This window comes from Schistocerca serialis, chromosome 10 (genome assembly GCF_023864345.2).
Source record: "Schistocerca serialis cubense isolate TAMUIC-IGC-003099 chromosome 10, iqSchSeri2.2, whole genome shotgun sequence".
Classification (NCBI taxonomy): domain Eukaryota; kingdom Metazoa; phylum Arthropoda; class Insecta; order Orthoptera; family Acrididae; genus Schistocerca; species Schistocerca serialis.
Genome location: NC_064647.1, coordinates 51438563 through 51463399, shown reverse-complemented (window position 1 = coordinate 51463399; position 24837 = coordinate 51438563). Strand labels below are relative to the sequence as shown.

General features: G+C 45.2%; 1 protein-coding gene across 1 annotated transcript in view; it reads left to right on the top strand.

Moving 5' to 3' along the window:
* LOC126425223 (uncharacterized) overlaps positions 1–24001 on the top strand; it is a 132921-nt gene extending 108920 nt beyond the window's left edge. The window contains exons 5-6 of the mRNA XM_050088181.1: positions 15428–15514; positions 20263–24001. Coding sequence (XP_049944138.1) covers positions 15428–15514; positions 20263–22188 — 2013 coding nt within the window. The 3' untranslated portion in view covers positions 22189–24001. The remainder of the gene's footprint in view (positions 1–15427; positions 15515–20262) is intronic.
* The last annotated feature ends 836 nt before the right edge of the window (positions 24002–24837 follow it).

Below are 24837 nucleotides of genomic sequence, written 5' to 3'. Positions count from 1 at the left end.
TGCAACGTTCCGAATTGACTGTCATTAAAAAAAGACTTTTTCGTGGAGTTCCTGTGGACGGACATTACTCCATTACCGCTCGGTGTGGTTGTTGATATGGCCTGTCATTTCAAAGTGTGCCTCATCCGACATAATCAGGTTGGGAAGAAAGTCTCTATTCTCGTCCAAGATCCGTACTGAATTACGCTCAAGCACCTTGCACCTTATGTTGCAATTCGGCAACGGTGGATGCTGCCTCAGGAGATCGAGCAAGTTCTCAGTTGTCCGTGTCCCAATTTGCTGGCAAGCGCTGCTGTTGCACACTATGAAGACCACACTGCGTCGCATTAGCCGTGTCTCGATGTGCGTCGTCGTGCTGACGAAGCTCGTCAGCTGCCTGTGGGAAGGCATGACGGTAAGACTGACATAACAGCCTGCGCACTACGGCGCGGACGGGTTGCTTCGTCCTGCAGGAACGCCAAATGTGACTACGAGTTCTGTCTGATAACATGAAGTCTGTAATGCGACATTTGTGTAGTGGGCGAATGCACTCCGCAATGGGCCGCTCAACATGTCAGAGGTCTATATGGTGTCACACCAGAACAAACTTTTAATATGTGAAGATGCAAGTTTGCGAGACAAAACGCTGTGAGCCAGATGTGTTTTCTATGAATCTATGGATGTGGGGACATCAGCATTTTGCCACACGTTCGCTCTGCCAATGCGTCACATATTAGTTAAAGGTTCCATTCGGTTGCTGCATAAGTTCGTAGCGTTTTTCCATAAGTTCTACAAACATCACAAGCATTACAAATACACATAACTGACACTTTATTCATCAATAATATATTTTCCTTCATTATTTACAGCAGTCTACCAATGCTGGAGTAACTTTTCGATTCCGCGACCGTAGAAACCACGTAGTTTTGAGCCGAAGAACTCGTCGAACCATGTTCTTAGTGTATTTTCATCCGGAAAAGAAGTTCCTTAAAGGTTGTTCTATAGAGAGCGAAAAAACTGAAAATCTGAGAGGGTAAGATCTGGTGAATAGCGCGGCTGCAACCCGACTCCTCTACAGTGTTTTTCGTCAGTCTAGCAAAATGTGGACGGGCGTTATCGTGGAACAGCATCACTTGAGACAGTCTTCCTGATCGTTGTTCTCAGAGTGCGTCTGCAAGGCGTCTCAGCTATTGACAAGTAAATGTCAGCAGTGATGGTTACGCCTGCGGGAAGCAATTCATAGTGTGCCACTGAGTCACTGTTCCACCAGATCCATAGCATCATCTCTTGTACGGGGAGTTGCCGCTTTGTTTCCACTCAGCCAGTTAATCTCTCCCCTACGTTAGCGTAGAGACATCACGTATCGTCACCACTAACGATTCGGGATAGGAATAGTCGGTGTTGTTCACGAGCCAATAGGTGATCAGCAAGCAGAGATGCGCATATCGCCATCCGCTGATTTTTGTGATTCTGCCTTAGATCATGCGGTACCCATATACCCAGTTTTTGAACACTTCTCATTGCATTCAAACGTCGCACGATCGCGGGATGATCTCAGTTCGTCTCATTTGCCTATTCTCGAGTACGCTGACGCGGATCATTGTGGATTTTAACAACCATCATCAAACTCCAGAGATCTTCCTGAAAGTGGAGAACAAGTAATACTAAAAGAATCCTTGTTGAAACGAGAAAACCATTTCCTTGCCGTGATCTGCCCAGTGGCGTTATCCTCATACACGGCGCAAATGTTTGTGTCTGCCTCCGCTGCTGTCGCCCCTCCATTGAACTCAAACAGTAAAATACGTCGCAATGTTCCCATTTCTACAACTTGCACTGGAGTTCTTAGCGTCCACAGCTCCACTCGAATGACCAAATATGCAAACTTAAATAGCAATAGCCATCTACAAATAAAAAATGCCAATCAATAAATAAATCCATAGCAACCGGAATACCAATATGCAAAACAAAAACGCCACGATCTTATGCATCAACCTAATACATCTACATACATAATACACACACAACCAGGTGGCGAGTAGCGGAGGGTGCCTTCTACCACTACATGTCAGTTCCTTTCCTGTTACACTCGCAAATAAAGCGAGGGAAAAACGAGTGTCTACATGCCTCCTTACAAGCCGTAATCTCTTTTATCTCCTCTTCGTGGTCCTTACGCCATGCGGAACATAGGTTGGTGGCAGTAGAACTGCCCTGCAGTCAGCCTTAGATGCGGATTCTCTGAATTTTTGCAGCAGCGCTCCTCGAACAGAACGTCGCCCACCATTCCCATTTGAGTTTCCGACGCATCTTTGTAATACTTTCGCGTTGTTAGAACCTTCCGGTAAGAAATCCAGCAGCCCCCTGTGAATTGCTCCGATGACTTCCTTATGTGCGCATTCCAAACACTGGAACAGTTGGCTACCCAAACGTGGGTCGCACCAGTGTCTTATACGTGGTCTTCTTTACTGATGAACCACACTTCCCTAAAATTCTCCCAATAAACCGAAGTCGACCATCCGCCTTCCCTACTATAATCCTTGCGTTCTCATTTCATTTCATGTTGTTTTGCAGCGTTATACGTGTGTCAAGTACCACAACATACATTTTTCTACACTCAGAGCTAGCTGTCGTTCATCACACTACCTACAAATTTTCTCCAGTTCACGTTGTATGCTCCTACAGTCACTCAGCGACGACGTGTTACAGCGTCTTCAGCAAACAGCCGCAGATTCCTGCTTATTGTGTCTACCGGATCATTTGCATTATGTGATGAAAAGTATCTGGTCGTCCCCAAAAAACATACGTCTTCCATATTAGGTGCATTGTGCTGCCACCTCCTGCAAGATACTCTATATCAGCGACCTCAGTAGTCATTAGACATCGTGAGAGACCACAATGGAGCCCTCCACGGAACTCACGGACTTCGAACGTGGTCAGGTGACTGGGTGCCACTTGTGTCATACGTCTGTACGCGAGATTTCCACACTCCTAAACTTCCCTAGGTCCACTGATTCCGATGTGATAGTGAAGTGGAAACGTGAAGGGCCACGTACAGCACAAACCGTACAGGCCGACTTCGTCTGACAGAGACCGCTGACAGTTGAAGAGGATCGTAATGGTCAATAGGCAGACATCTATCCAGACCATCACACAGGAATTCCAAACTGCACCAGGATCCACTGCAAGAACTATGACAGTTAGGAGGGAGGTGAGAAAACTTGGATTTCACGGTCACCGGCTGCTCATAAGCCACTCATGTGTCAAACGTGGCCTCACTTGGTGTAAGGAGCGTAAAAATTGGACGATTGAACAGTGGAAAAACATTGTGTGCAGTGACGAATCACGGTACACCACGTGGCGATCCGATGGCAGGGTGTGGGTATGGCGAATGCTCGGTGAACGTCATCTGCCAGCGTATGTAGTGCCAAAAGTCAAATTCGGAGAGGGTGGTGTTATGGTGTGGTCGTGTTTTTCACGGAGGGGGCTTGCACCCCTTGTTGTTTTGCGTGACACTATCGCAGCACAGGCCTACATTTATGTTTTAAGCACCTTCTTGCTTCCCACTGTTGAAGAGCCATTCGGGGGTGGCGATTGCAACTTTCAACACGATCGAACACCTGTTCATAATGCACGGCCTGTGGCGGTGTGGTTATACGATAATAACATCCCTGTAATGGACTGGCCTGCACGGAGACCTGACCTGAATCCAATAGAACACATTTGGGATGTTTTGGTACGCCGACTTCGTGCCAGGACTCACCGACCGACATCGATACTTGTCCTTAGTGCAGCACTCCGTGAAGAATAGGCTGTCATTTCCCAAGAAACCTTGCAGGATCTGATTGATCGCATTACTGCGAGATTGGAAACTGTCATCAAGGCTAAGGGTTAGACCAACACCATACTGAATTCCAGCATTACCGATGGAGGGCGCCGAAAATAACAACGGCCCCGTTACACTTCCCTGGGCACTCCTGGCAACCCCCTTGTCTCGGATGAACATTCGCCGTCGAGGACAATACGCTGGGCTCTATTACTTACGACGTCTTCGAGCTACTCACAAATCTGGGAACCTCTTCCGCATGCCCGTAACTTCGTTAACAGGCGGCAGCGCGCCACCATGTCAAATACTTGACGGAAATCTGTTGCCCTACATCCATGGTTCACAGGACATGTGACAATAGGGCAAGCTGAGTTTCGGACGAGCGATACTTTCTAAAACCGTGCTAGTTTGTGGGCAGAAGGATTTTCCTCTCGAGAAAATTTATTACATTCGAACTCAGAATATGTTCAAGGATTCTGCAGCAAGCCGATGTTAAAGATATTGATCTGTAATTTAGCAGGTCTGTTCTAACGTTTTATGTACAGGAGTCACGTGCGCTTTTTTCCAATCGCTTGGGACTTGCAGCTGGGCGAGAGGCTCGTAATAAATGCAGGGCTCTGTCAGGACCTGGCGACCTATTTGCTTTCAACTCTTTCAGTTATTCCTCTACACCAGGGATGCTGATTTCTATGTTGTACACACGGGATCTGTGCGATCATCAAACGACGGTACGTTTGCGTGATTTTCCTACACGAACGATTTCTTAAATGCGAAATTTAAAACTTAAGCTTCACTTTTGCTATCTTCTACTGCCGCACCAAACTGGTCAACCAGTGACTGGCTAGAAGCCTTAGACCCACTTAAGGATTTTGTGTAAGACCAGAATTTTGCCGGCCGCTGTGGCCGTGCGGTTCTAGGCGCTACAGTCTGGAGCCGAGCGACCGCTACGGTCGCGGGTTTGAATCCTGCCTCGGGCATGGATGTGTGTGATGTCCTTAGGTTAGTTAGATTTAATTAGTTGTAAGTTCTAGGCGAGTAATGACCTCAAAAGTTAAGTCGCATAGTGCTCAGAGCCATTTGAACCATTTTGAACAAGAATTTTCTCCAGATCTCGGGGTGATCTTTTGCTAAGGCATGTCGGTGGTAGTTGTAAATTTCGCGCATCGATCTTTCTATAGACGAAGTAACTTTTGCCTGTCGTCATCTTGGCGCTTTCTTTTGAACGGAGAGTGCAACAGTCTTTGCTTCCTCATCATTTTTCGAATTTCGTTATTAAACTACGGTGGGTATTTTCCGTCTTTAATCCACTTTCTCGGCACATAGTGCTCCAGAGCACGTCCATCGCACTGGAACTGAATGACGTTAATGCATTGTCTAAGTGGTATGCTAAAAACTGTGTACCTACCCTTCCTAGCAAAAATATTCTCCTAGCCTTGCTGATGAATTTACAAACTTTAGTAACCGAAATCGCTATGATGACATCATGGTCAACTATCTGTGTGTCTGTAGTGATGCTGTCGATTAGTGTCTGTAGTGATGCTGTCGATTAGATCAAGCCGCTTCTTTGCAGATGCAACGTCTGAAATGTTTCCACTGGATGTGAGGTGTTGAAATAGTTGCTCAAGACAGTATTCCGAAAACGTGTTGAAAAGGATATCGGTAGTCTGTCTGTATCCGTGGAATGGATCCGTAGACATTCCAGTCTACACTCGGTAGCTGAAAGTCGCCCTGGGCGATCTGGTTATTTCCGTGTTACTGCTCGTGCGCTTTCTGTCAATGGCTTTAAAAGCGTCACAGCGGAATCAGGTGGCCGGTAAAAACGTACAACAAGGAGCCTGATTTCACCTAGACCTGTTATACGCGAGCTGATAGCTCCACTGTCACAAATTCGACCTCAGTAGAGACAGTATTTTTGTCAACTGCAGTGAACACACCCCCTCCTACGGTGTCTAATCCGTATAAAGATTGCTTGTAGAGCAATCAACCAAGGAAAATTAGGTGAAAAAGCATGTAGCCGCAAATTGTTGTACAGGGGAAGGAGGAAGTGTCACGAACAACGGCGTTTAAAGGTAACTTTTTTACATCCTTATTGAATATCTCGAAAACCGCGGATTATAGAGAAAAAATTTCCTTGTTCAAAATTAAACTATATTAAATTTCCTGCAAAAAAGTCTTCTTTATTTTTTCTGTATACCTTTATTGTTTGCAGGGGATGGCAAAATCGCATATTAATAAGAATTGTGTTTCAGTGGTGTAAAATTATTGTTATCTGTTAAATGAAGTAGGTTAACAACAAATGTTAAATGTGCGTAACACGTCTGACCGCAGTAGATCAGTGTTGAGTAATAAATTGCTTTCCGGGGGTGTAGAAGTGGGAGAGAAGGCAGGTGGAGATCCGGAGGGACGATGGTCCAGAGAGTGAGCAGGGGGCGGGTGACGGCCACAGCGTCGCGAGGAGCGGCTGCAGGGCGTCTGTCGCGCCGGCCCTGACCAGATATCCCTGGAGGTGTCTGTTTCCCACAGGGTGCGTTAACACTTTATGAGGTACGAACAATACCAACACGAGAAGCGCATATGCCCTCTCTTCATGTCGTAGACGGACCCTGCCTCCGCAGCGTTTCCCGCCCACATCTCGTGCGTGAGCAGACAAACTAACTTCAATGATCTCGTGTCTGTATATTGGGTTTAATTTCACTTTACTACATCAGTAATTATTTGCATGGGACGGAAATCGGTAGATGTGATGTACATGTGCAGTCGAGGAAAATGTAGCGGCGCTACCGCGTAAGGTAGTTTTACAGGCGTGTTCCAATTATTAGATTTTCCTGGTGTAAAAATAGGAGAGAGAAAGTGTAATAATTCATTTGTTTTAATGGTTTGATTGATGCCACGAAATTTCCCTTCCGAGCAACTCACAGATCACTGAATTTTTCACACTTGGTAACATTTGTCATTTTCCCTCCAAATCGTGTTGGTGTTAGTTGTCTGTGTTCATGCTTTGAAACTGTGTTTACAGTAATGTTTTATGTTTCTGTTGTGTACTTCGTCTTGTTATTTATTCTATCAACTTCTTGCTACATTAACAAGACATTATATATCGTACCTTGTGAACTTGCATGTTTTTTAGCTCTAGGAATAAATCGTGGAGTTTCCAAAGAAAGTGAGGTTATGCGGACGACAAAAGATGTTTCACCTCAGATAGTTTCGGCTCTGGTACCTCTTTTTGCTAAAATCGTTATAAACATCAAGAGATTGCTGACAAAACTAGAATATCACAGAAAACTGTCAGCACAACCAAACTTTCAGTGCAGAAAGGTAGTGAATACAAGCTAAACAGGAAAGGAAAATATTGACGTAAAATGAAAATCACTCCTACTTCAATACTTACAAACATGGCAACAGTGAACGGTAACCCTACTTCTACAGACATGAGCCGTCGGCTGACAGGTTCGGGTGTTGAACTTTCACGTGTGGCAGTGAGGATGACGCTCTTTGACTGTCGTTTAAAGGCATGCCGACCGAGGAAAAAACAGAAAACCAAAAGATTGGCGTGGGCTAAACTATTTGAGGAGTGCACAAGTGACAACTGGGCTAAGGTATGTGCAATGATGTTGTAAATTATGTGGGTCTGATATCTAAAGTTAGGAGTTTTGACTTGAAATTGTGATGTTTCATTGATACTGAGCTACTATTCCCAACTTTCCCAACTAGCAATTTCGTACACGTGCTTCAGGTACACTTCAGTGATGAATCTGTATTCACTGTGATGGAAGAAAGCAGCCAGTATGTTCCTCCCAGACCTGGAGAACAGTTCAAAGCTGAGTGTGTGCAGCAATGTGAGAGGCATCCAACTTCCGTTATAGTCTGGAGTGTGCTGTGCGTGAAAGGTCATGGCAGATTACACATTGTTGACAATGAGGCAAGAACAATATAAAGAAATCCTTGAAAACAAACTTTTCCCCAAATAAAGGAGTGATTTCCTAATAAAGACGCCATTTTTATGCTTGATGGGGCACCTTGCCACGTAGCCAAAAGTGTTTCCAAGTACTTGGAAGAAAAGCAACTCGAAGTGTTGCCCTGGCAAGGGAATAGCCCTGATATGAACCCAACTGAAAATTTTTGGGGCTATTGTGAAACGGAGGATAAGGAAATTTGCAATAATCACCAAACAGATTTCATGGAGAAACTAGAGGAAATCTGCTACCGTGACAATGATATTAGAATGTCATGTGAAAAGTTAATAAAAACTGTGCCAGACAGGATAAAAATGTTGATGGCATGCATACAAAGTATTGAATCTACGAATATAATATGTAGATGTAAATTTGTAATAAATGTAAAGCTTTGGAAGAAATTTCTGTATTCTCATATTTTGAACACGTCTGTAGTGTGAATTTGCGTCAGTGGATTCAAGCTGTACAGTAACTCAGGCGCGGGCTTGTCGATAGTAACTTTGTGCAACGTGAAGTAGCAGAGTTTGTCAGGACGATGTCAGCGCAAGAGTCGCTCAGCGCGACTGCGAGTAATCCTTGCCGCAAAGCGCTATCGATACCAGCGCAATGACGCTAATCTAATGTGTGTCAGTACGTGACTCGAAATTCGTGACTCGAAACGTACTGACACTGCCGAGTATAAAGAGGGGGTAGTGACGTGATACCAGTGCCCTTAGTGCCACAGCTCTCACAGACGGCGGTGCTGTGCTGCACGGGCGCGGCCTCTGCTACAATGTGATGTGTAGTAAGAGCAGTAGTGGCTTACTAAAGTGCGCGTCATTTACGACGACGGCCGAGTTTAGGTTCCTTCTGCCCATCTGACGTCACAAAACACAGTCAGCCAATGAACAGAGAACGACGTTGCCAGAGCTGGACTGCAGTGCAGAGCACGGACGAGTGACTTCAGTTTTAGAAACATTCAGTAATAAATAAAGTAATTGAACAAAAGCAATGTCTTGATAGCAAACTTTCTTTTATAGAAAGTTTGGGGAAAGCATTCTTTATACCAATTGCTTCATATTCTATTAATTAATTAAACCAAACAAACAATAAGCCTTCTAATTCAGGCGATAGCATGGAAAGGTGTTTGTATCATTCTCACTAACCGCTTTTTCGCAATAAAGAACAGTGGTAATTGTTTATTTCCTATTGTACCTCGACGAAACGTGAGTAACACATAGTCATACCAACAGTGTTTGTCGGTATTTTGCGTGATATTTTGAAGTCATCCGCCGGGAGATCTTTTGAGTGACGAGTTGTGCACCGGCACGGTAGCTCAGCGTGTTCCATCAGAGAGCTGGTCGGGCTCTGTAATAAAAAACTGAGTGGAAGGATCAACAAACGAACTTACCGGATGTCATGTGATGTCCGCAACGACCAAACCCAACGATCAACAACGAACACAAAAAAAAAAAATGTTGTGTTAGCGTAATGGTTAAAGTGTATTGCTGCTAAGTGAAAGGTTCTGAGTAGAAACCTTGTTTGGTGCTTAAAATTTTCTTTATTTAAAAACAGTATGGATGTGTCTTACTTCATGAATTTTATTCGTTTGAATGTAATTTTTTGAAATTTCTGGTGGCAACTAAAGTCGATCATACGGAATGTATACGCTATGGACTTTTACCTCTGAAAACTCTTCAAAATTTCGTGCAATGGTTTACTACATCTAATGCTGCACAATAACTGCTTTGAACATCGAAACAAAATTAATTCGTTTATGGGGGGAAGGTATCAGTCAAGAAGATGTGTAAAAATCAAATTTTTAGGCCAAATAGTTTTTGTGCAATCGAATGATAAAGTGTGTCAAAGCAGTCGAAACACCATGTGTCTGCACAGGCGAGCAGTGCAGTGATGACAAAATCGCACACAGCGCGGAATGCAGGGAGCACGTCTCTGTAGCAGCGAAAGGCTTAATGTGGACATCGTGGCTTTACTTCATAAACTGCGCGCTCCCCCCTAAACGTTAAGTTTGCGAACTATACTATGGCGCTGCTTCTCTTGGCGCGTGCAACTGGCAACGCAGCAATCTCCCGCTTCTGGGCGGGCATGCGCGAACCGCCAAGATAAAAGAATTCAACTATAGCTGCTGTAGTTCGTGCAAGGTTGGGTCTGTCAGTGTGGGTATCATGCATCAGTACCGTGGCAGGCGATGGCCGTGTATCCCGGTCTGCCGCTGCATTCCTGGAACACTCGAGATCGTTATATATTAGTGAGAGATCGGCCATAGATGTGTGTGGGGTGGGTACAGCTTGTCTGCATGTAGTGTACGGTACGGCTTCCCTGGTTGGTGCCGGTTTTTCGGCAGGTTTATTCCAACTGGGTGTCCAGTGTGTGTGTGAAATCTTATGGGACTTAACTGCTAAGGTCATCAGTCCCTAAGCTAACCTAAATTATCCTAAGGACAAACACAAACACCGATGTCCGAGGGAGGACTCGAACCTCCGCCGGGACCAGCCGCACAGTCCATGACTGCAGCGCCCTAGACTGCTCGGGGGTGTCCAGTAATGGTGGCTGATAAACAGGGGCTCACCTGTACCGTTGTGTTTGCGTGTACTTGGCCATAGATGTTAGGTCCTTACAAGTATGTTTTTTGGTCTATTATGTTTCCATCTATGGCTGTGATCGTAGTTCCCCAGATTCAGAATGAACGGGTTCTGCGAATGTCTGGAGTTTCAGTATAGTCTTGTGGTGAGTTTGTGGATTTCCTCCGTGAGAGTCTCAAGTCGGTATTCCCGGTGAAGATCCGCGATACGTGTGTATCGTGGAGCGCTGCTTATGATTTTGAGTACTTTGTTTTGTACGATCTGCAGACGGCGCAGGTGTGTGGGCGCAGCGGATCCCCAGACAGGAGCTGCTTACATCATCAGGGGTCGAATAAGTGTCACGTACATGGACCTCGACACCCTTCTGTTCAGTGTGCTACGCCTGTCGAGTATAGGATAGAGATGTTTCAGCCTCGCGCTTGCTCTGTTGGTCACGTGTTGTATGTGGTCCCCCCCAGAGTAATTTCCGGTCCAGCCACACACCGAGGTATTTGACTTTCTCACGGAAACGTATTGGGCGTGCATGTAGTGTTATTGGTCTGCAGTCTCGGTGTTTGCGCAGTTGCTCCGCACTTGTCGACGTTCACTCTAGCGCGCCATTTCTCTAACCGAGGCTCAGCCACTCCGCAGCCGTGAGCTGCCCTGTGGCCCGCCCCACGCCCTCCACTGCAGCACCCACGTACCTCTGGTGACTTCAAAATGATTACAAATTCAACAAAAATTGGGTGATCTGTTCAAGAGAAAGCGCTTCACAAATTGAGCAAGTCAGTAGCGTATTGGCTCGACTCTGGGCACTCGGCACCACCACTCCTGGCTGCCGGGCCGCATGCCGTGGGGCAGTCAGGCTGGTGTCCGACCGTCGGCTGGGGTACCTCCAGACACGTTCTCGTTCTAAACGAGACTTACAATATCTGATGAAAAGTATCCGGACAGCTGCCTAAAAATAATTTACAAGTTCGTGGCGCCCCCCATCGGCAATGCTTGAATTCAATATGGTGTTGCCCCAGCCTTAGCCTCGATAACAGCTTCACTCTCCCAGGCGTACGATCAATCAGGTGCTGCAAGGATTCTTGGGGAATGACGGGCCATTCTTCACGGAGTGCTACACTGAGGAGAGGCCTGGCGCAATGCAACGTATTCTATAGGATTCAGGTCAGGACTCCATGCAGGCCAGTTTATTACCGGGATGTTATTGTCGTATAACCACTCCGCCACAGGCCGTGCATTATGAACAGGTGCTCGATCGTGTTGAAAGATGCAATCGCCATCCCCGAATGGCTCTTCAACAGCGGGAAGCAAGAAGGTGCTTAAAACATCAGTGTAGGCCTGTGCTATTATAGTGGCACGCAAAACAAGAAGGGTTGCAAGCCCCCTCCATGAAAAACACGACCACACCGTAACACCACCGTCTCCGAATTCTACTATTGTCTCTACATACGCTGGCAGATGACGTTCACCAGGAATTCGCCGTACCCACTCCCTGCCATCGGATCGCCACACTGTGTACCGTCATTCGTCACTGCACACAACGTTTCTCCACTGTTCAATCGACCACCACACGAGGCGTCATTTGGCGTTTACCGGCGTGATGTGTGGCATATGAGCAGCCACTCGACCGTGAAATACAAGTTTTCTCACCTCCTGCCTTACTGTCATAGTAGTTGCAGTTGATCCAAATGCAGTTTGGAATTCCTGTGTGATGGTCCGAATATATGTCTGCCTACTGCACATTACGACCCTCTTCAAGTGCCGGCAGTCTCCGTCAGTCAACAGACGAGCTCAAGCTGTACGGTTTTATGCTGCACGTGTCCCTTCACGTTCCCATTTCACTTCACAACGGAAATAGTGGGCCTACGCATGTTTAGGAGTCTGGAAATCTGGCATACAGACGTATGACACCCAGTCACCTGACCACGCTCTAAGTCCGTGAGTTCCCCAGAGCGGCCCGTTCTCGTCTATCTCAATGTCTGATGGCTACTGAGGTCGCAGATCTGGAGTACCTGGCAGTAGGGGGCAACACAATGCACCCAATATGGAAAACGTATGTTGGGGGGGGGGGAGGGGTGTCCGGATACTTTTGATCACATAGGACGTCACTGGCGGTGGCATAGCGACCTGACGTTCGCACACCGTACAGCCGGGCGACCAGTCGTGATGGCCGCCCGCGGCGCCCCCACAGCGCGGCCGCACGTCGACGGTGTTCCACGCCCCGTTTTGTTGTCCTCCTTGGGAAGCCACCTGGGCTCACATTTCACCTGGACAGCGCGCCCGCCAGCACACAGCGCGTGTGCCTGCTGCTTGTCTTCGTGTTTGCCAAACCCCACCTTCCCCCCCACCCCCCTCCCCCCAGTAAGGTCGCCGGATCTCTCGCCAGTCGAGAACGTTTGGAGCAATATGGGCCCTCCAAACAGCTAGAGACTTTGTGAGCGTGTGGGTTTTGCTATTCTGTCATTCTGCGCAACGGATTAATCTGAGATGTCCCCTTTACCCTGTGGCTCCTGCAAGATGCAATTTCCACCCCCACACTACTACAGAAGTCAGACACACGCTCCTAACGTTCTAAAGAGAAATGCCTGAAAAACTTTCAGCAATAAATATCTTCTGGAGTCGTCCGCTGTAAGGAAATGACACAAAAATTCACAAAATTTCTTACGTAACTAGCAGGATACTTGGGTACTGCAGTAGAGCTAGTTAGTGTAAGAAATACATGAAACTAACGAAAATTATTATTTATTTTTTTTTTAGCAAAAATTCTGAGGAATCACAATCGCACTTTTGGTTATGAACTCAACACGTTATTTCCTGGTTGTTTTCGGAATGTGAAGTTACCTCTCAAGGATAGGATTCGCTAATGAAATTTCTGTACAAAGTTTAAGATTGTTATTGACTTGGCAGAATGGCTGAGAGCCGCGCCTACTCAACTTGAATAATTATCCGTTTGAATGTTGCTAGGTACGGTCGTTTACATGAATTCATACAATATTGACTTTATCTTATCGAGTTTGGGTTCGAATGAAGCGTCATGATGTGCGGAATATGATTGTGAGGGCGGAACATGTAAGCAATGAAGGTCGGGAGACCACGACGTCTTACAACTTTGACAATCTAATGGAGAGAAACTGGCGCGATATTCCCCAGGAGGACATCCCATAACTCTGCCTGTCAACACCAGTGCAAAAAAAATCGTTGCATAACGACCAGAGATGGGCCAGCACGTTAGTGACATGCTGAATATCTGAAGTTCTATCTGTCGAATAAATGATGCAATGTTTCTGAAATTGTAATCCGTATGTTTGCGAGTACTTGTACATCAGATCATTACATCTATCAATTTACATCTCATTCGGATGATTCTTTCGTTGCTCGTCGTTTTTATTTTTTTATTTTTTGTAGAGTTACGTTCCTATAAATGTCATGTTGTTCTCAGTGATCCATTTGCAGTGTTGATGGGAAGGAAAGGGACTGGATTGATAAATGCGGCGACTTCCTGTTGTCTATCTTGTACAGCACATTGTGAAGCCACGAACAGCGTCATAGTCACTCAGTGGAAAGATACTGCAATGATCTCACCATTAATTTTGTTCTTGGTAGGCCGCAGAAACCTCTTCCATTCAGGAATCACTGCCACTTACAGAGTGGGCTGCACTGAGTGGAGCCACTCGTCACACATCTGCTATATGTCCACCAACCAACGAGGACGTGCATACGTGTCGTGGAATGAGTCTGATCGTGTACAAGTCCATAACAGTGATCTGCTGCATCCATTGCTTAACTGATGTTGAGATAGCCCATGTTCTGTAACACCTAGGTGACCTACTTCTGTTACAGACGGAGAAATTTTCATCCAGTGGGGCTCTCCATATGGCGGGGGAGACAACGCTGCGGTCATGCTCCTGATACTCTTCGTGCTGTAAAAAGTATTGCAGCCAATGACAGTGGCGGTAATAAAATCGACGTTGTGGAGAACATACTGGCAGCGAGTTGCACCAGGGGCACGCTCCGGCTGTCCTACATTTTTCCATAAAAGCTCACTCAACAACTGTGTATAATCGTTCATTTCATAGGCTAAAAATAACTCCAAAACATAAACATAAGTTCCGTGAAGTTATTTTGTCTACTCATATAAGAGGACTCGACAGGAAATAATGGGGAGGTGAATCTAATGCAAAAGTAAACGTGATGGGCGGAAAATTCCTTTTCCGCAAGAATGCTATAGCTGCCGTACGAAATGACTAAGAATCGGTTCCCCTTTAGGAGAGTAGAATACTGTGCAGATATTTATGCAGAATCTGTCCATGTGTCTCTCTTAATTACTCATATCTGTATTTCATCCAGGGTTAACGCACTTGGTGGAAAATAAACAGCCCCGGGTGTTTCTGTACACTGCGTCATCACAGATACCTGATGCGCGCTCTAGGCGGTCGGTATAACTCTCTGAAACGTCATGGAGTTGCTTCTTGTGACGTAGTGCGGTAGAGAGAGCGGGAACCACCTGCTTGCTCTTCCGTTTGCACACCTATCAAAGAGGGCAGTGCATGACCCCAATCTCGCGACGTAACTTCCTTTGAGCTTCTACCAGCTACGTATTACCTTCCACCCTGTTACACCCCTGGATCACTATTTATCCCTTAATACGAGTGACTGCACTTAGATATAGTACATACATTTAATATTTGTCCTAAACCCACTTCAGTTAACAGTAAAGATTAATTTAATACCATTAAAACACTATTTTTAATAATAGGCGAGTTTTCCGTGCCCTGCAACGCCGAGGCTGTATTACTTCTGGAGAGAAAATCAATAGGACCGTTTTTGTAGGAAATTTTGTACAAGGAAATATTTTCGTTAGAAGCCGTTGTTTTCGAAATACTTTTAAACGCCGTCCCCAACATCACTGCTCGCACCTCATTGGTCAGGACTGTCCCTCCCACCACTGTACAAAAATTTACGACTACACGATTTTTCCCCTACTCGACCTTTTCGGTTTTCGTTGACTGGACTGTATGCAAGCAGTTCGGACTCTGTAAACTGTATTTACATAGACAAAGACTTTTAAAAACTGCAACACTATTTACATAGTGTATATTTTTCAGTTTGCCGTGTCCTTGGTCTGTGCAAATATGGCGGAAGATTGGCTGGATCTTATCACTGAAAAGGCTATGGACGAAGGTCATGTGGAGGTAAATATGATTGTTTTACAGTAACTCTTCTTATATGAGACAATTGTGTCACAATGTATATGGAGCTACAGTATTATGGTGAGCCGGCCGGTGTGGCCGAGCGGTTCTAAGCGCTTCAGTCTGGAACCGCGCGACCACTACGGTCGCAGGTTCGAATCCTGCCTCGGGCATGAATGTGTGTGATATCCTTAGGTTAGTTAGGTTTAAGTAGTTCTAAGTTCTAGGGGACTGCTGACCTCAGTTGGTAAGTCCCATAGTGCTCAGAGCCGTTTATTATGGTGAACATTTCTACCAGCATTTCTGTCACTGTTATACCCTGGTTCTGTTTACACACTGATGGTACTTCGACGTGAGAGTTCGCTGGCCCATGCCCACTGACGCCTGCAGTGTGTTCTCTGAATACTTTTGTACGGGAGGTTTCACTTGGAAGTTACAATTACCTGACATTGTCAGTGTTGTTGGAGGCGATCTTTAAATGTATTATTTAGTTTTCGTTGGGAGAACTTCTTTATTTGCCAGGATCGCAAGGATAAGTTCTTCGGTTCCTCATTTCGACAAATTAAATGGCTATCTTCAGATCTGAAGGCATATACAACCAACAGCGCGATGTTCATAATACACTCCTGGAAATTGAAATAAGAACACCGTGAATTCATTGTCCCAGGAAGGGGAAACTTTATTGACACATTCCTGGGGTCAGATACATCACATGATCACACTGACAGAACCACAGGCACATAGACACAGGCAACAGAGCATGCACAATGTCGGCACTAGTACAGTGTATATCCACCTTTCGCAGCAATGCAGGCTGCTATTCTCCCATGGAGACGATCGTAGAGATGCTGGATGTAGTCCTGTGGAACGGCTTGCCATGCCATTTCCACCTGGCGCCTCAGTTGGACCAGCGTTCGTGCTGGACGTGCAGACCGCGTGAGACGACGCTTCATCCAGTCCCAAACATGCTCAATGGGGGACAGATCCGGAGATCTTGCTGGCCAGGGTAGTTGACTTACACCTTCTAGAGCACGTTGGGTGGCACGGGATACATGCGGACGTGCATTGTCCTGTTGGAACAGCAAGTTCCCTTGCCGGTGTAGGAATGGTAGAACGATGGGTTCGATGACGGTTTGGATGTACCGTGCACTATTCAGTGCCCCCTCGACGATCACCAGTGGTGTACGGCCAGTGTAGGAGATCGCTCCCCACACTATGATGCCGGGTGTTGGCCCTGTGTGCCTCGGTCGTATGCAGTCCTGATTGTGGCGCTCACCTGCACGGCGCCAAACACGCATACGACCATCATTGGCACCAAGGCAGAAGCGACTCTCATCGCTGAAGACGACACGTCTCCATTCGTCCCTCCATTCACGCCTGTCGCGACACCACTGGAGGCGGGCTGCACGATGTTGGGGCGTGAGCGGAAGACGGCCTAACGGTGTGCGGGACCGTAGCCCAGCTTCATGGAGACGGTTGCGAATGGTCCTCGCCGATACCCCAGGAGCAACAGTGTCCCTAATTTGCTGGGAAGTGGCGGTGCGGTCCCCTACGGCACTGCGTAGGATCCTACGGTCTTGGCGTGCATCCGTGCGTCGCTGCGGTCCGGTCCCAGGGCGACGGGCATGTGCACCTTCCGCCGACCACTGGCGACAACATCGATGTACGGTGGAGACCTCACGCCCCACGTGTTGAGCAATTCGGCGGTACGTCCACCCGGCCTCCCGCATGCCCACTATACGCCCTCGCTCAAGTCCGTCAACTGCACATACGGTTCACGTCCACGCTGTCGCGGCATGCTACCAGTGTTAAAGACTGCGATGGAGCTCCGTATGCCACGGCAAACTGGCTGACACTGACGGCGGCGGTGCACAAATGCTGCGCAGCTAGCGCCATTCGACGGCCAACACCGCGGTTCCTGGTGTGTCCGCTGTGCCGTGCGTGTGATCATTGCTTGTACAGCCCTCTCGCAGTGTCCGGAGCAAGTATGGTGGGTCTGACACACCGGTGTCAATGTGTTCTTTTTTCCATTTCCAGGAGTGTATAATAGGTGGTGAAGACTGATGTATTGCTCTATTGTTATATCAGACTATATGAAAGTACGTTAACGTAAAATGCTAGATGCTACATGAGACAATAGTACGTTTGAAATTATAAAACTGAAATACAATGCTCGTTTACAAATTTCAAATGTAGTTTACCGTGGACGGACACTATGTAAGTAGCAGATCGTTGACATAGTAAATGGTTCAAATTGTATAAGAGAAAAATATTTTGACTGAAGTTCACAGTACCTGAAAGCATATTCAGTTGCTGGCTACACTTAAATTCTTGTCAACGTTTCATTCTGAATAAGAGTACAGAATACAATACTGAATGTTCTGATCATAACCTGATAAATGTCTATGGCAGTTAAAATGTTTTGTAATAAAATATAGAAACAAGTACATACCATAAGAACATACAGTGATGTACAAAAAGCAGGTCAACAGAAATATAAATACGGATCTACATGTAACGCAAATAAGTGAACAGTTTGTAGAAAGTGTTCAATGTAGTATACGTATACCCACTAATGTAACGAATATGGCATTAGAAGCAGTACAGCAAAGCATTTTCAGTTTATGAAAACTGTAACCTCCTTTTACAAGGGCAACTGTTACAGTTAAGTAATATATTGTGCATAGGTCAATGCCTACGTTAGTACGAGCATTATGTTGGCCGTTGAACACAGTACTATACAGCCCCTTTGTGTTCTTTAGACAACACACATATATGCCCTTCTCTCAAAATTTTTTGACAGTCTGTTAGAACTACGCAGCAATTATATAGACTTTTGTAGTATGCACATTCTGAGCATTTGTCTGATATGCACGGAATCGTATTGCTGCATTCATATCTGCCTCCATACCGTACATTTCTAGCATATTTCTATTTGATTGATATTCTGCGCTGTAGGCAAAATGTTCTCGGCGTTGCGTTGCAGAGCGAAAATAACAATGTAGACATCGATCCAGGAACAATGAATTAATTAACTGTAACTGTTTGTTGTGTAAAAGTAGGTTATAATCTTGTCGTTTCTATAAACTGAAAATTCTATAATTATTACATTTATGTAACACTATATTTGTACTGTTTTGACTGCCATATTTGATACATTAGCGCTATGTACCATAGAGAGTGTCACAAAGCTGCATTCTCTATACGCTGTTCACTTCTTTCTGTTGTATGTCAGCTACTACTATATTTCTCTTCATATACTTCTTGTACATCACTGTATGTACTAGGATACTTATGTCTTTATGTGTGCTTCTTTTTTTATTTTTTATATAACATTTCCAACTGCTGTAGACATATTTATCAGGTTATGGTCGGAACCTTCAATACCGTATTTTTCGCTGTTATGCAGAATGAATCATTGACATGCATTTAAATGTAGCCAATAACTGAATAAGCTGTCAGGTACCACGACGACAGTCAAAAACAATTTCCTCTTATATGATTTGTACCATTTTCTATGTTGACAGTCCAGGTGAAGAGGTGCCTGGTCCGGTGGCCGTGGCAGCAGTGCAGTTGGTGCACCTTGGCCAATTCATTTACCTGGGAAGCGGACATTCAGGAAATCCTAGACGTCAGGGAGGTAGCATGGCGGTGCGCAATCTTGCATAACTCTGCGTGGCGCTCCTGGGCACCAACGTCAATCTGGGGGATTAAAAAGTTTTCCAGTGTATCTACGTACACTAACCCATTCACAGTTTTCTTTTGGAAAAAAGTCCCACTAGCTTTGCTCTTGCTTAGTGCACAAAACACATTCAATTTTGCACATTACATTCATATTCCAGGAATTTTAGAGGATTTTTACTGCCCCAAATTCTACAATTGTGTTATTAACTTTGCCACTTAAGTGAAAGGTCACCACTCAAGATAATCTTTCCAATGAAACCTTCATCTTCATTCAACCAACGTAACATTTCAAAACAAAGTCCTTACGAGAAATCCTATTAGTATCTTCTTATTCTTGCACCATTATCGACTTGCACAGTTTGAGATGCAACCGTTTTCTTGAGACCCACCAAATAGTTATGTGTGAGCTGCCCATCTCTTGAGAAGGACACCATTTCGATTTTGTAGGACTGTTCGTGAAGCTTTGTCTGACTTACTCTACAACATCTTCAGATGAACATGGACAACTTGAGGATTTTGTGTCTTACTCAGTATTTAGATTCAGTAAAACATTATGTCACTTGTAAACAGTAGGCTGCTGGAAGGATCTTTACCGTACTACGTATGAAAATTACGTTACACAGTTCTCTCAGATATCGACTCTTCAAACCACAACATGCAGCGAGTATGCTGGGGACCAGTAAAGGCTGTCATCTTTACTTCAATTGCCACTAGCGCTTGCAGTGATGCGATACTGTACTAGCGTACGATGAGAGTCAAAATATGAGCTGTTTCCCTTCCAGATGATATCAAGACTAAGTCTGTAAGTCGCATTAATAGGTATGTACGAATTTTCTAAGTTATAAATTTCTTTCTGATAACACATTTATTGTGTCCACTGGACACTAAGAACGATCAGTATTTCTGTGGGCTGTTTCATCAACTAATAACTTTCAGCTGTAAGAATAAAAACCTATTTTAAAATTATCTTTTTTACATAACAGGACTGTGACGTTGCCACACCTTCAGCACTAATTAAACCAATAATCTCACACGATTGGGTTCTAAACACTCATGCTCTTTTACAGGTTCACAATTTACTCTTACGCGCAAATGTCAACACAGCAGAAGAAGAAACTGGTGACGCAGTAACAAACCTGAAAGCCAAAGATCATCGTGCAGACCAGTTGAGAAACATTCAGGACACTGGCCAGCAACAAAAAGTGTCCACAGAGGTGGTAGGACATGGTCTAGGTGGTGATTCTAGCCCCAGCTGTGCTGTAGGGGTTCCAGATGGGGGTGCTCTATCCACAGCAAACGCCAGTGGATGTGAATGGACAGAGCTGCACAATATGTACCTGGTAGGTAACGATAGGGGCGCTATGTTGCTTGTGGATGGGGGCACAATAGTGCAACGTGCGACAGTGGTTCCAGGTGAGAAATGTCAGAGACTGCTTGCAGAATCTGGTGGTCGACTATTGTGCCTGTCTGCAAAAGGGGACACTCAAGGAATAAAGCTTAAAGTAGTTCCCACAGAGGGTGAACTTCAGCAGCATCCAGCAATCTCATCACTACACTATGACGCAGCCGTCGGCAATGCCGACATTCTTCGCACACTTATAAATATCGGTACAGATGTGATCGAAACAGATGAGTACGGCAATGCGGCACTACACTACGCCGCCACCTCTGGGAGTGCAGAGTGTATCTCACTCCTCTTAGAAGCAGGTGCAGACGTACAGGCGAAAACTGAAGACGGCTCTACAGCCCTGCACTTGGCGTCGAGGAACGGCTATGCAGACAGTGTGAGACTGCTTATAAGGAGTGGTTCAGACGTCAATGGGCAGAACTCAAATGGGGATACACCTCTGATCTGTGCGGCAGGCAGTGGCAGTGTAGAGTGTATGAGGGTGCTGTTAGATGCTGGCGCAGACGTGTGCGTGACAGATAACCGCGGTGATACTGCTCTCTGCATTGCAGCGGGTGGTGGCAATGCAGAATGTGTTGCGGTCTTGGTAGCCGCAGGTGCAGAAGTCAACGTACGGGACTCGGGGGGTTATACACCGGTCCACGCTGCAGCCGTGTCGGGGAGTGTGGAGTGTGTCAAGTTGCTGACAGACGCCGGTGCAAGTGTGCGAGTACAGGATAACGCACGTAACACGCCTCTGCACTTTGCCGTTGCTATGGGCAACACAGACTGCGTCAGGCTGTTGATCGAGTTGGGTGCTAGTGTGCACGAGCAGAATTGTGACAGGGCCACCCCACTGCACCGTGCGGCAGAAGAGGGTCACGCCGATTGCGTAAGACTTCTCCTAGATGGTGGGTCTGACGTGAAGGCAAAGAATAATGACGGCTACATTCCATTGCACTTTGCAGCACAAGGTGGTCACACCGAGTGCACGAAACTTCTCGTACACGGCGGCTCTGACGTGCTGGCTCAGAGTGCCGACGGATCGACTCCTCTGCACTACACAGCTCTGAATGCTGGCAACGTCGACTGCATCCGCCTCCTGTTGAACGCTGGCGCCAGTCTGGCAACGCTTGATGGCGAGGGCGGCACGCCGCTGCACTGTGCAGCAGCCAACGGGGACGTGGAGTGCACCGGCCTGCTGCTGGCTGCCGGGTCGGACATCCGTGCACGGGACTCTGACGGCTACACGGCGCTGCACTTTGCTGCACTCAACGGCCATGCCGAGTGTGCCGCCTTCCTGCTGGGCAACGGCGCGGACGTGCGGGCTCAGACCGTAAACGGTGACACCCCTCTGCACCGGGCAGCTGGTAAAGGTCACGCTGATGTCGTCACTGTGCTCCTCCGAGCAGGTGCGCCTGTAGGGGTGCAGAACAGAGCAGGAAAGACAGCCCAGCAAGTGGCGCAGGAGGAGGGGAACGTGGACTGTGTGGCACGACTTCTGCTGCACGGTGCTGAAGTTGTCGAGGTGGGCGATGATGTCCACTCCAGAGGTACAAATTGTCATACTCGTCAAAATCACAGGTGGTTGTGTTCACTTTCATAATTTCTACAGCTGAACTGCAACTACTTTCACTACAGGAAGTTGTCAGTAAAAACTGATATTACTATTGTTTCAAACATTTTGGGCTGAAACTATCCAGAAGGTGGAAGACTGCAAAATGAGTGTTTTTAGATGAAATTTTGTTGGGCTGTGAAATATAGAATAAACACTGTCCATGACATACGTCTTGGTAAACTGTTACTTCTCATAACACAACAAGCCTGCAGATTGGCGTTGCTGTCTTCCTAAATAATGCATAATCGTGACTGTGAAGTTTGACCAGTACCGTTTGAAGAAAAGCTTTTAATGAATGGTCCTGCACTATGAGGTATAAATGTGCATGCATAACAGCCATCATGTGATTCCATATACGTGTGTTTGGAAAATTTTCCTCTTAATCAATGTTCTGTTGTAACATTATTTATTTTTTTGTGTCTGATATAATTATGTATCTGTGTTCACTCTTGGCAGTGTACCACTCAATATAAAATGTCAATTATGCTATATATGCTCTATGTAGCAAAAAAGACGAAGACTGTTTCTTCACCTCACTGCTTTCTTTTGCTCTCTATGCTATTGTTAAAGCTTTCTAGGTAGACTGGTCACTGGCCTTCATATGAACTTCTGATCAAACAATGGGCAGAACATGGAAGTCTCAAGTACACAAAAAATGTACAACTGTCACAGCTAAATCATCCATCAGATGTGCTTCAATTACGACAAGTGATTTGCTCACACGGCATGTGTATACACAGTTGTAGTATGAGAAAATTGTGGTGATACACGGAAATGGACACAAATTCATTTTGATTGTACAAAACTGGTAACAATTTGGTCATTTGATATGTTTGCACCTTATTTTATATATTTTGTACAGGCACTAGTAGGCAGCTTTCATTGAAGGATAGTAACAGCATCATACAATACAGCACTATTTTTTGTAGTCGGTATCAGTCATACTCAATTCCTTTGTACTAGAGGAGAATAATTGTATAAGGAGCAGACAGATTAAAACGAGACAGATGGAAAAAAGGAAGTAAGCTGTTCATTATTTCAAATGTAATCGCCATAACTGTTAATGGACACGCCCACATGTTGTCACAATTGTTTAGAGTACGCTGCAGCAGTATTCTTGGGAAGCCCATACACGTTCTCCATGTAGACCCGACCTCTCCTCGTGTAATTTCCATTTTTTTGGATCCCAGGAGAAAGACGTTTGTGGACGTCGATTTGTTTTGAACGACGAAGTGCACGCCTGGGTGCAATCATGATTCCATAGACAACTGAAAATATTTTTCAGTGAAGGCACTGACCATTCTGTCTCACAGTGAGATAAATGTTTAACAGTTACAGCGATTACTTTTGGAATAATAAGCAACTGGCTTACATTTTGTGCCCTGACAAATAAATTGTGTACACTGACTGTACATAATGTCTCATAAGACGTTTTTCATGTAGTATAAATGCGTTATACACAGATTGACAGTTATACAAAAGATGGAAAAATGTTTTATAAAGCACTATGTACAGTCAATGTATGCACTTTGCATACACTTGTTCTCCTTTGGTACAAATAACTGGATGATGCTCGGTGTATGAGAGAAATCGATTATAAAGAAAAAGTAATGATACAGTTCCCAAGCCATAATCTATGTTTTTGGACTAACCACTTTTATGGGAAAAAGCGTAATTTTTTATTCTTGCCAGTGATTTGCATGGTGTAATACTTAACTAATCAAACACAGAAACAAAGTTCCTACTATTTGTGTGATAAAAATGTAATTTGTATGATCACATTATGTGTATATGTGTTCGTGTGCGTAATGTTAATAAACCTTTGTAATTTCATAATAACAGAATTTTCCTTATAAAACTGCCTTTCTTTTCAAAGACGACCAGTGTGACGGAGCAGTTCTAGGGGCTACAGTCTGGAACCGCGCGACTGCTACGGTCGCAGGTTCGAATCCTGCCTTGGGCATGTATGTGTGTGATGTCGTTAGGTTAGTTAAGTTTAACTAGTTCTTCGTTCTAGGTGACTGATGACCTCAGAAGTTGAGTTCCATAGTGCTCAGAGCCATTTGACCATTTTTTCTTTTCCAATAATAACACACCTACACAAACGTTTATAACCAAAAAAGATGTGTTTCAACCCAGTTTTCATTCCATTTCTCTGACTCACACTTCCTGAAACCTGATTGGTAGGTAGTCAGACAGCGCACAGGATAAGGTTAAGGTTGTGGATGGGGCCATAAACAGTTATTGTGGGTTGCACAATCAAACACACAACTTTATTTTTCTACAAACCACTTATTTACATAATGGCTTAAAAGATCACAATCAAACAATAAGTCTGAAAGCCACACATAACACATGGAACAACTTAACGGCTTTGGGCCTGGATTACAAACAATGTCAGATAGAACAATTTCTAAGAAATAATTTTTTTAAATAATCAATGCTCAAAATTTTAATTTAACATGTCTGAAGGTCTTTATGTAAAATTTTAAAAAACTGAATTAATACACGGTCAATGACCTTGTACAGTACTTCAAATAAAATCACAATTTAAAACAAACAGAACAAGTGGTGCTCAGAAGTGTTCCAAGGGTCGGCCTGGGGAGGTAGCTCAAACGTAAGAGGAGGTGAGACAGG